This window comes from Schistocerca gregaria, chromosome 9 (genome assembly GCF_023897955.1).
Source record: "Schistocerca gregaria isolate iqSchGreg1 chromosome 9, iqSchGreg1.2, whole genome shotgun sequence".
In the NCBI taxonomy this organism is placed as follows: Eukaryota; Metazoa; Arthropoda; class Insecta; order Orthoptera; family Acrididae; genus Schistocerca; species Schistocerca gregaria.
The window spans coordinates 130,928,781-130,941,819 of record NC_064928.1 but is presented as its reverse complement, the minus strand read 5'-3'; the positions used below and the strand labels follow the sequence as shown (position 1 = coordinate 130,941,819).

General features: G+C 43.4%; 1 protein-coding gene across 1 annotated transcript in view; it reads right to left on the bottom strand.

The window, feature by feature from the left end:
- Window positions 1-93: 93 nt before the first annotated feature.
- The window catches only part of LOC126292207 (esterase FE4-like), a 171,969-nt gene continuing 159,023 nt past the window's right edge, over window positions 94-13,039 (bottom strand). Inside the window, exons 8-10 of the mRNA XM_049986059.1 lie at window positions 8,914-9,079; window positions 7,033-7,165; window positions 94-442 (exon numbers count right to left, since the gene is read on the bottom strand). Coding sequence (XP_049842016.1) covers window positions 283-442; window positions 7,033-7,165; window positions 8,914-9,079 — 459 coding nt within the window. The 3' untranslated portion in view covers window positions 94-282. The remainder of the gene's footprint in view (window positions 443-7,032; window positions 7,166-8,913; window positions 9,080-13,039) is intronic.

Genomic DNA, 13,039 nt, shown 5'->3' with positions numbered 1-13,039 from the left:
ACTCCTTCCCATTAGTCACGGTCTTCAAAAATCCTGTAGAAGAGGTGGCATTTGTAGGGTGGATTTGCTAATATTGAAGCGTTATTATTCTCCTTATGGTGTTACAGGGAGTATCCTGTTACGATTTATTTCATGCATTTTCATTGTACAGCCACAATGTTTTATACATCCCTTGTGTATATCATATTTTGTGTTTTTCTGCGATATACTGGCCACTGTCTCTCCCGATTACATTTCGGCGGCCTCCGCTGATGCAGTTGGGTTCTGCACTGCTGCTGGCCCCTAGGCGCCATACTGGTTGTAGAGTTTCTCCCAGAAGGCCACCTGTTCCTCAAACGGCCGCTTGGCTATGCACAGCCCGTCGCTGGTGATGTGCAGGTAAGACTCGTCCTTCTCTGTGAAAGGCGGCCATGACACCTCCACCTCAGGGTCTGCTAGCCGGCTGCACACACAAAATGAAAGGTTCCTCACAACCGACGAAGTATTGGTTTCCTTATTTATTTAACCCACTCAGATTAAGGCTACCTGGTAATCTCTTACATCCTACCAGGCATTCTACAAATTGTACATTACATTCAGTACAATAGGCATATTGTAAAACACATATGATGTAGAATACAACATTTAGAAATAACTACATTGCAGAAAAAACAAACAGTTTACATTCTTTTATGATAAGTTCAACAATAAATATAAATTAGTTGGTTGGTTGATTTGGGGATCCTCCCAAATACGAGTCCTGTGTGGTAACCACTGCACCATCTCGCTTGGTACATATAAATTATGGAAAGGTAGGTTTAAACTATGAGTGCTTGCAGCAGTGGATGTGAGGAAAAGAGGTGAAAGGGACAGAGAAAGAGAAATGCGATAACACGCAGTAAATTAAAATAAGGGAAAAGAAAGTGACGTGACTCATAGAGAAAGGAAAAGATAAAGAAAGGTAACAAAGAACAGATAGGATCACTGGCTTTATGGCTTCACAGACAGTCATCGTCATCATCAGACAGTAAAAGCAACACCTTGTTTATCCCGCCGTTGTAACCGAACGGTTCTAGGCGCTTCAATCCGGAACCGCGCTGCTGCTACGGTCGCAGGTTCGAATCCTGCCTCAGGCATGGATGTGTGTGCTGTCCTTAGGTTAGTTAGGTTTAAGCAGTTCTTGGGGGACTGATGACCTCAGATGTTAAGTCCCATCGTGCTTAGAGCCATTTAAACCATTTGAACACCTTGTTTACATTCTTTTGTCCATCTCTTTCTTGGACAAATATATTATACTAGAACTGACATGTGATTACATTTTGACGCAGTTTTGGTGCATAGATCCTGAGAAATCAGTACCCAGCACAACCACCTCTGGGCGCAATAACGGCATTGATACGCATGGGCATTGGCTCAAACAGAGCTTGGATGCTGTGTACAGATACAGCTGCTCATGCAGCTTCAACACGATACCACAGTTCATCAAGAGTAGTGATCGACGTATTGTGAAGAGCCAATTGCTCGGCCACCATTGACCAGACGTTTTCAATTGGTGAGAGATCTGGAGAATGTGCTGACGAGGGCAGCTGTCGAACATTTTCTGTATCCAGAAAGGCCCGTACAGGACCTGCAACATGCGGTAGTGCATTATCCTACTGAAATGTAGCGTTTCGCAGGGATCAAATGAAGGGTAGAACCGCGGGTCGTAATGTAACGTCCACTGTTCAAAGTACCGTCAATGCGGACAAGAGGTGACCGAGACGTGTAACCAATGGCACTCCATACCATCACGCTAGGTGATACGCCAGTATGGCGATGACGAATACACGCTTCCAATGTTCGTTCACCGCGATGTCGCCAAACACGGATGCGACCATCTGTAAACAGAACCCGGATTCATCCGAAAAAATGACGTTTTGCCTTTCGTGCACCCAGGTTCGTCGTTGAGTACACCATGGCAGGCGCTCCTGTCTGTGATGCAGCATCAAGGGTAGCCGCAGCCATGGGCTCCGAACTGATAGTCCGTGCTGCTGTTAACGTCGTCGAACTGTTCGTGCAGATGGTTGTTGTCTTACAAACGCCCCTATCTGTTGACTCAGGGATCGAGACGTGGCTGCACGGTCCGCTACAGTCATGCGGATAAAATTCCTCTCGTCTCGACTGCTAGTGATACGAGGCCGTTGGGATCCAGCACGGCGTTCCGTATTACCCTCCTGAACCCACCGATTCCATATTCTGATAACAGTGATTGAATATCGACCAACGCGATCAGCAGTGTCGCGATACGATGAACCGCAATCTTTATAGGCTACAATCCGACCTTTATGAAAGTCGGAAACGTGATGGTACGCATTTCTTCTCCTTACACGAGGCATCACAACAACATTTCACCAGGCAACGCCGGTGAATTTCTGTCTGTGTATGAGAAATCGGTTGGAAACTTTCCTCATGTCAGCACGTTGTAGGTGTCGCCACCGGCGCCAACCTTTTGTGAATACTCTGAAAAGCTAATCATTTGCATATCACAGCATCGTCTTCCTGTGGGTTAAATTTCACGGCTGTAGCACGTCATCTCAGTGGTGTAGCAATTTTAATGGCGAGTAGTGTTTTAGAACTGTATTTAATCGTGATCATGTGGGGTTATTACAGGAGAGATTAGACATTATTAAATACCTAGCTTATGGAAGTCAACAGCGAACCAAGGAATAGGCCTCATTGTATACGTTAGCTGAGCTTGAGTCTTTCAGACTATTTTTGGTAATGTAAATTCTTCACGCAAATGTGGAAACGGCACCTTTATACACTGAAGAGCCAAACAAACTGGTACACCTCCCTAATATCGTGTATGGAGCATACAGAAGTGCCGCAACACGACGTGGCACGGACTCGATTAATGTCTTAAGTAGTGCTGGAGAGAACTGACATCATGACTTCTACAACAAAGAGTATGAGAGAGTGGAGATCTCTTCTGAACAGCACGTTGCAAGGCATCCCAGATATGCCCAATAGTGTTCATGTCTGAGGACTTTGGTAGCCAGCGGAAGTGTGTAAGCTCAGAAGAGTGTTTCTAGAGCCACTCCGCCGCTATTCTGGACGTGTGGGGTGTAGCACAGTCCAGCTGGAATTGCCCAAGTCCGCCGGAATGCACAGTGGACATGAATGGTTGCAGGTGATCAGATATGACGCTTACGTACGCGTCACTTATTAAAGTCGTACCTAGACTTATCATGGATCCCATTTCACTCCAATTGCACACATCCCACGCCACTACAGAGCCTCCACCTGCTAAAATAGCTCCCTGCGCACATGCAGCGTCCATGGATTCATGAAGTTGTCTCCATGTCCGTCCACCTCTGTCCGCTCGATACAACTTGAAACGAGATTCGTCCGACCAGGCAACATGTTTCCAGTCAACAACCGTCCAGGTCCGCGCTGGCGAGCCCAGGCGAGGTGAGGCGTGAAGCTTTGTGTCGCGCAGTCATCAAGGGTACACACGACTGGGCCCGTATCGATGATGTTTCGTTGAGTGGTTGACACTTGTTGATACCCCAGCACTGAAATTTGTGGAAGGGTTGCACTTCTCTCACGCTGAACAATTCTTTCCAGTAATCGTTGGCCCCGTTCTTGCGCGACGTTTTCCGGCCACAGCGATGGCGGAGATTAGATGTTTTACCAGATTCACTCGTGAAATGGTCGTACTGGAGAATCCCCACTCCCCACGTTATCTTTACTTCGGAGATGCTGTCCCCCGTCGCTCGTGCGCCGACGATAACACCGCGATGCAACCATGATAGCCTGCTACTGTAGCCGCAGTAACCGATCTAACAACTGCGCCAGACACTTGTTCTCTTATACAGGCGTTAGCGACCGCAGCGCCGTAGGCTGCCTGTTAACAAAGCTCTGTATTTGAGTACGTAGGCGCTTGATTGTATGCAAGACAGCTGGCTGACTGATTCTACAAAAACTGCATTACTTGTTATTTGCTGTTTGCCGAACTAGCCACCCGTGTAACAATCGTACTGAATTTGTTTGATTATTATTTCTATCCGTTAGGCTTAGCTAATTCGTTCTGTATATTTGATCGACTGCCGACCTTGTTTGTTCGACGGGTTTGCCGTAATTGATTCCTTGCAAAAAATACTTTGCAAATATAAGCAGCACCGTCTAGAAGCGGCTTTTCGTATAACTCTGGTTTGCCTCGAAATAATTACTAATGGGCATATTGTACTCTTAATCAAATTTCGTGTACATCTTAATCCATCTTCGCGCACTGTGAAATTTGTGTGCATGCCTCCAGCCATTGATTCTGTTATCCTGTATCTGTCTTAAATGTCATTAAAGTTATTTGAATAGTGACATTTCATTCACTTAATACTGGTCTGTGATCTCGTAAGCCGGTCTTCATGGGTGAAGCATGATATCACTTAATGAAATTTGTATTTAAAATTTAATTACTTGAAATGGTTTCGCAGGGGTAGGCTATTATCATTAAATAAAGAAAATCAACAATGTAATTGTTCAGCTCTTCCAGGAGCTCCTCAACAGAATAGGACTGAGCCATGAGGAAACTCTTCAGTTTAGACTTAAAAGCGTTTGGGCTACTGCTAAGATTTTTGAGTGCTACCACAAGAAACCTCCAGGGATCGTCTCACACCAGACGAGTGTAACCCCTATGTTTGCGTGGTAGAGTAATGGTGGTGTACGCTTACGTGGAGAACTTGTTTGCGCCACTTGTGTTGTAACTGACAATTCGAAAGTTTTTACAACACAACCTTTATTTACGTTACGTGAGTCTACATGGAAATGACTGAATAACAACGAAAAGTCACAACCACAAAGACAGTAAGAATTTCCTACTAGAGTCAAAAAAAGATAACTTGTAAGTTTCCCACAAAAGTTCGTGGAAACACACAATTCCAAGTTCTAAGTGGAGACGTCCTTGAGGTCGGTAGTCGGTGTGAACTGACGTCCAGTGTTTTTTTTCTTTTATTGAAGGGGGTGGGATGGGGTGACAGCAGATTAGGATACCGCTCTTCAGCCTACTGAATTGTTTGAAAACGATGGAGATAATAAATAATAAAAAATAAAAACAGGTGATAAAAACTGACACTGAAATGATAACATGGCGGAATAATCGTGGAACTTAAAACATAGAACAAGTGGATGATGATGCATGAAGAAATAAATATGAAGCAGACAGGTAAAATAACAGACAGACAATTAAAAACACTGTGACAGTCTGGTTCGCAAGACACATAAAATTCACACCCAACAACAACATGATTTCTGTTCGCAAGACTTTGGAAATACGAACAACGCCGAACATTCACTTGACATCCGGTGCTGGTTCTAGCCTTTAAATAGTATTGGTCAGCCAATCAGATGTTGGTGTAGTAATACTTCTTGGAGGCCATCTCGAACTCCCTCTGCAGGATAGTACGCAGAATGTCTGTTACCAAAACAGCCGATGTTTACCATAGCTTACACCTTTGGGCATAGGCAACCTCAGTCCTGTGTCGTGCTAGATGTGTTGCCGGCCCCTAGGGGCTACCTTGGCGACGGCGTAACATCTCGGAGGTATGGTCTATGGCGTCAGACACAGCAATATCCCGACTGCAACGTCTTCAGAACAAAGTTTTCCGTGTCATCTCAGGTGCTATCAGATACGTCCTCAACACACGCATAAGAGACTTCCTAGTCCAATCCACCATGTAGACACTTAGTCAAGAAAATTCCACATACTTTTACACATAAACTTCGCCAAACTTTCTCATACAAAACTCTGGAAGCGAATCACCAGAAGCTTCCCACAAACGCCCAACATTAACCTCTTTAGAGGCCAGTTACACATGCATAAAGCACCAAACTCAAGATTACACTCAGAAAACACGCACACAATTCCAATAATGAGTAAAATTATTGAATAAAAATGTAAAAATCAAATTCATCACTATTTTTTTTCGTGTGAGAAACATGCGTACTTTTACTTCAGATCATACCGTAGCCTTTGCGGTTCCTAAGTGAGAACGCATACACAGTTTAGTGCCGGTGAATGCGGCTTCTCTGACCGACTGTTTAGCATCAATACGGGGGTAGTTTGTGAGCCGGCGCTAGGTGTGCTGAAACCATTTATGCATGCGTGGAGCGAGCTTTGTAGACCAATCACAGCGCTCGCTGGCATGTATGCGGCCTCAGGCATCATTAAATGTTAAACTTGCCTTGTCAGTGCACTACCTGTTTCATTAGTCGATTTTTGACCAGTTTATTACTTCTAACATGGATCAGTGGCTGAAGTCAGGATCATTGAAGAAGGCTGCGGCTTTTTCATCGCCTTCACAACAAGGGAAGTTTCCAGTTGAAATGAATGAGGAGGGAGGACGACCAAAGGAAGCCTTTGCATACATTTGAACATTTTTCTTCGGATTTGACGAAAAATCCCACGCCCCCCCCCCCCCCCACACACACACGCACACGACTGTCACGAAATATGCATGTTCCTTACACAGCTGTAGCCAAATAGTGGAAGTGAACAGACCATAAGCGACAGCTTGTCAACAGCGAACAGTTTGGATGTTACGTTGATTGCTCTTGGAGGAAGAAAGCTACATCGTGTGAAATTTCAATTACCAAGTAATTTTAATCAGGCTATACTGTGTTGAACAAAGGGAGTAAATCCACTAGTAAGTGTCTGGATACAGTGGCAATTCAAATTGGATCGTTAATTTCAAGTTGTTTTCATTCATCTCTAAACCAAAGACTATTGATACTTGGGGGGGGGGGGGGGAGGGGATATTGGGAACATGGCACCTGCATTAAGAAGCTTCCAGTTCCCATGGGTCTCGCTCTGAAATTTGAAGTTACTGTGCTCTTGACTGACAAGGGGTTCGCCATGGATTTTCGAGTGAAGAAGGGGTCCGCCAGCTGAAAAGGTTGGGAAGCCCTGCCCTGGGGCATTACAAAGTCAGACGGGCAGACGCCACTGGTACTTCGTACACAACCAGAACACCCATAGCCTCGTCGCCCCGTGCACTTCTCGCTGCTTCCGGTACGCACCCTGTTTTTGCGAAGTTGGTCCAGAGGTGCGACAGCTGGTCTGTCAGTTTGCCTTCGAAAGATCCTGGCTGTGGAGCGTCACCAAAAGTTTCCATAAAGACGGTGTAGGCGAAGCCCGCTCCGTGCACAGCGCCTGAAAAAATGAGAAGAACGTCAGGCATTCAGCGGCAGCGCTTTCCTTCTTCGACTGTAATCGTTATTGTACAATCCTGGGCTCTGCTGGACCACGTGATGCGACAACAAGCGTAATTTCCCGGCTTTTCTTAAGCTTTCCATTGCACCCCCTACAACTTTCACTCTTGCAGAATGCCATCTATTCCGCTAGTCAGGCAGAGGTGTTCCGGTCATCTCCGGCTTTTGGTTGTTGGTCAAATGTTTGAGCGGAGCGGAAACAAGACTTCTTAAATATCACTCAATGGAGTTCTTGCCACTCAGGACCTAGCTATTTTGCGGATATTGAACTGTCAGGAATGAATCCTTCGAATGAGGTACTAAATTTAGGACTTTCCGGGAACAGCAGACACTAGGCCCGCAAATGAGGTCTCAGAAAGTTTAATTTTTTCGAGGGCTAGATATTTTGTGCACAGAAAGTTACATTGATGCGGTATTTAACAATTAAGGTTGTTTCCTTCGAGTCAAGCAGTAAATTCAGAAAAATAAAAAAAAAATTGAAATGTTATTGGCCAAATATTTTGTGAAACGATCTCTCTAACAGTAAAGCATAAAAGAGGATAGAGAAACGTTTGAAACACCTTTGAATGATGCTTGAAATCAACCACAGTTAGTGATGTGGGACAAATGTTCCTTTAATTTTTTTTACTTTTGAATAATTATTCCACAAATCATTTGGCCGAGTTTTTAAATTTTTTTTCTGCCAGGCCAACTGCCAGGTAGTGAATTTTCTATGCAACATTTTTTTTTTTTGTGGCATATCAACTTGTGTTGAAATGATATTGGACAAATGTTTTGTGAAACGATCTGTCTAAAAGTAAAACATAAAAGAGGATAGAGAAACGTTTGACACATCTTTGAATGATGCTAGAAATCAACCACAGCTGGTGATGTGCGACCAATGTTCCTATATTTTTTTTTACTTTTGAATAATTATTCCACAAATCATTTGGCCGAGTTTTTCAACATTATTTTTTCTGCCAGGCCAACTACCAGGTAGTGAATTTTCTGTGCAACATCTTTTTATGTGGCTTATCAACCCGTGTTACTTTTGCTTCCGTCAGGTCTTTCTTTAATGCACCGATCCAGTTTATTGATTGAAAATAGAGTTTACTGCTCGTTTTGCAGAGTTCGTCAACCTATCTTCTTGATCTGGTTGGATTCATTTTTTTAACATGCGCGTAGAATTATAACCTCCTTTTTTTCGTATGCGAATATATGTCGGTAGGCCTATACATTTCAAATTCTTTATTTCCTTTTATTCTCTAAGTTCCTTCTTCAATATAATTCGGACTTAAATAAGTAAATGACAGTTTCATTTCTCATTGTCACATGGACGTTCATCTAGTGTATCAAATTTAGTTGATAAGTTAGTGAATATCCAGTTCAGGTAATAATTCAGTCTTAACAAACATGAATCCGCAACGTACTCTGCAGTATTAAAGCTAAACAGTGCCTCAAGGAAGACTTAACTAATACAAGAATGAGCCCTAATTACCTTAACACAGCGTAACGAATTAAATGCATAGGTGATATGTTATTATAGTCTGTGATTTCCACTCACATCATTATCTCAGTGTTCTAATACTAATTTTGCATTTCAGAAAAAAATATGTAATGAATATCACTTATAGGTGGTAACATCAAAATGAAAGAGGTTTTGTGTGCAGAAAAAAATCACTTCTAGAATTAGTACATAAAAAACAGTACCATCGTATTTCTTCTGCATATTTTTCAAGAACTCTCCCATTGGGCCCTGAAGAATTTGTTCACTTATGTGGTGGCAGACAAAGAAGTATGCGGGAGCCTCGGACTTAAGGCTGTGGAGTTTGGCCGCACGAACAGCGTGGTAGGTGAACATCAAATCGCCCAGAAGCTGAAACGAAAAGAAAGGTAAAGATACAATCAAAAAGTATTAATATATAGTAACAATAGGCACACAGAACTGTTGCGCGAGACAGGGGCACGATGTCATCAGTTTAGCGGCCAAAACAAACTGAACTCTTCCATAACGGCGTTTCGCACAGTTTTCACTATTCCTGGTTTGTATATATTATTAGGGGTTCCCCGACGGATAAGTTGTGGATTTATTACTTTCTTCATCATACCTTAATGATATGACGACCGTCTCACCCGCCTGCAATTTTCGCTAATATTGTAACGTCATTGTGTTCGATTGCGAAGTGAACTGTGAATCGATATTAGATAGAGTATGTCTGTGCGGCTGCATAGTCACGGCGAGAAGCGAATGGCCAGCGGTTAGCCAGTGGGTTTTTAGCCGTCGGCTCACGGAACGTGCATTCGAACGTTGAACGTCGAGCGTGCCGGGTTTCTGCCTTCATAGCGTCGGAAAGGCACGTTGGCGAGTCTTTCTGAACGCCCAGAGCAATATCTAGCAGGACAGATACTCTGAACGTTAGTTTAAACGTTGACCAATGAGACGGAAGAACGTCGCCTACATCACATGAACGCCATTTATCTTCAGTAAGGAATCGGCGGCCGCCATATTGGCTTTCAGGTTAAGTCCATACACAGAGTGTTTCCGTAAGAGCGTGCAAAAATGTCACATAAAGAATTCTCCACTGAACAATTTGAGGTAGAGAACCTGGGAGAAACCAGCTTAAGGGGATATGAAAATAAAATTGTTACTGCTTTATCTATCATTACTGTTTTCAAGCTTATTTACAGCCAACGTGAGTACAAGTTTACACATAACTTTCTGTTTATTTACATGTACATTCTTTTTTTCCTGCAAGGAAACAAGGATGATGAGCCTTATTACTAGGAAGTCACGATACAAGTTTTGCCCCCATGCAGATCCTCTATGACCTCATTCCTTTCCCCCATCTACTCCTGTTCCTCGAACATATTCAATTCTCTACACCTCCCGCCACCTTGATCCTCCTCACCTCTTGGTTGCTCCTCTCCTCTCCCATCTCCGCCCCCTGCCACATCTTCACTGTTGAGTCCCCTCTAGCCTCCATCTCTACACCCTTCATCCCCTTTCCCAAGGTGGCTTCCGTCAAGTCCGCCTCCTGGATGATGCCATCTCTCCCTCCATTTATCCCTCCTATCAACGGCCTTGTCAAAGAGGGCGGAGGAGCGGATAGAGATTCAGGGCACTATCTTGTCCTAGGGGTGGGAAATTGGCCCTAAAGGCGGAAGAATCAGCAATGATCAACGACATGAGGATGTAGAAGGTAATGGAAACCACTGCATTAAAGACACGTAACGTGTGTCCACAGGACATGTGGCCTGTAGTTGAAGAAGTGTCACGATGATCTCTCCATTGGCAAAAGATTCCTGAGTAGTCCCCCATTCGGATCCCCGGGAGGGGACTGCCAAGGGGGAGGTTACCATGAGCAAAAGATTGAATAATCAACGAAAGGATAATGTTCTACGAGTCGGGGCGTGGAATGTCAGAAGCTTGAACGTGGTAAGGAAGCTAGAAAATCTGAAAAGGGAAATGCAAAGGCTCAATTTAGATATAGTAGGGGTCAGTGAAGTGGAAGGAAGACAAGGATTTCTGGTCAGATGAGTATCGGGTAATATCAACAGCAGCAGAAAATGGTATAAATAGGATTCGTTATGAATAGGAAGGTAGGGCAGAGGGTGTGTTACTGTGAACAGTTCAGTGACCGGGTTGTTCCAATCAGAATCGACAGCAGACCAACACCGACAACGATAGTTCAGGTATACATGCCGACGTCGCAAGATGAAGATGAACAGATATAGAAAGTGTATGAGGATATTGAAAGGGTAATGCAGTATGTAAAGGGGGACGAAAATCTAATAGTCATGGGCGACTGGAATGCAGTTGTAGGGGAAGGAGAAGAAGAAAAGGTTACAGGAGAATATGGGCTTGGGACAAGGAATGAAAGAGGAGAAAGACTAATTGAGTTCTGTAACAAGTTTCAGCTAGTAATAGCGAATACCCTGTTCAAGAATCACAAGAGGTGGAGGTATACTTGGAAAAGGCCGGGAGATACGGGAAGATTTCAATTAGATTACATCATGGTCAGACAGAGATTCCGAAATCAGATATTGGATTGTAAGGCGTACCCAGGAGCAGATATAGACTCAGATCATAATATAGTAGTGATGAAGAGTAGGCTGAAGTTCAAGACATTAGTCAGGAAGAATCAATACGCTATGAAGTGGGATACGGAAGTTCTAAGGAATGACGAGGTACGTTTGAAGTTCTCTAGCGCTATAAATACAGCAATAAGGAATAGCGCAATAGGCAACACAGTTGAAGAGGAATGGACGTCTCTAAAAAGGGCCATCACAGAAGTTGGGAAGGAAAACATAGGTACAAAGAAGGTAGCTGCGAAGAAACCATGGATAACAGAAGAAATACTTCAGTTGATTGATGAAAGGAGGAAGTACAAACATGTTCCGGGAAAATCAGGAATACAGAAATACAAGTCGATGAGGAATGAAATAAATAGGAAGTGCAGGGAAACTAAGACGAAATGGCTGCAGGAAAAATGTGAAGACATCGAAAAAGATATTATTGTCGGAAGGACAGACTCAGCATACAGGAAAGTAAAAACAGCATCGAAGCTTCTTACAACAATAATATACAGAAGAATGGAAAAGAAAATTGAGAATGCGTTAGGTGACGATCAGTTTGGCTTTAGGAAAAGTGAAGGCACGAGAGAGGCGATTCTGACGTTACGGCTAATAATGGAAGCAAGGCTAAAGAAAAATCAAGACACGTTCATAGGATTTGTCGACCTGGAAAAAGCGTTTGACAATATAAAATGGTGCAAGCTGTTCGAGATTCTGAAAAAAGTAGGGGTAAGCTATAGGAAGAGACGGGTCATATACAATATGTACAACAACCAAGTGGGAATAATAAGAGTGGACGATCAAGAACGAAGTGCTCGTATGAAGAAGGGTGTAAGACAAGGCTGTAGCCTTTCGCCCCTACTCTTCAATCTGTACACCGAGAAAGCAATGATGGAAATAAAAGAAAGGTTCAGGAGTGGAATTAAAATACAAGGTGAAAGGATATCAATGATACGATTCGCTGATGACATTGCTATCCTGAGTGAAAATGAATTAGAATTAAATGATCTGCTGAACGGAATGAACAGTCTAATGAGTACACAGTGTGGTTTGAGAGTAAATCGGAGAAAGACGAAGGTAATGAGAAGTAGTAGAAATGAGAACAGCGAGAAACTTAACATCAGGATTGATGGTCACGAAGTCAATGAAGTTAAGGAATTCTGCTACCTAGGCAGTAAAATAACCAATGACGGACGGAGCAAGGAGGACAGCAAAAGGAGACTCGCTATGGCAAAAAAGGCATTTCCGGCCAAGAGAAGTCTACTAATACCAAATACCGGCCTTAATTTGAGGAAGAAATTTCTGAGGATGTACGTCTGGAGTACAGCATTCTATGGTAGTGAAACATGGACTGTGGGAAAATCGGAACAGAAGAGAATCGAAGCATTTGAGATGTGGTGCTATAGACGAATGTTGAAAATTAGGTGGACTGATAAGGTAAGGAATGAGGAGGTTCTACGCAGAATCGGAGAGGAAAGGAATATGTGGAAAACACTGATAAGGGGAAGAGACAGGATGATAGGACATCTGCTAAGACATGAGGGAATGACTTCCATTATACTAGAGGGAGCTGAAGAGGGCAAAAACTGTAGAGGAAGACAGAGATTGGAATATGTCAAGCAAATAATTGAGGACGTAGATTGCAAGTGCTACTCTGAGATGAAGATGTTAGCACAGGAAAGGAATTCGTGGCGGGCCGCATCAGACCAGTTAGTAGACTGATGACCAAGAAAAAAAAGTCATGGACAGCTACATCTACATC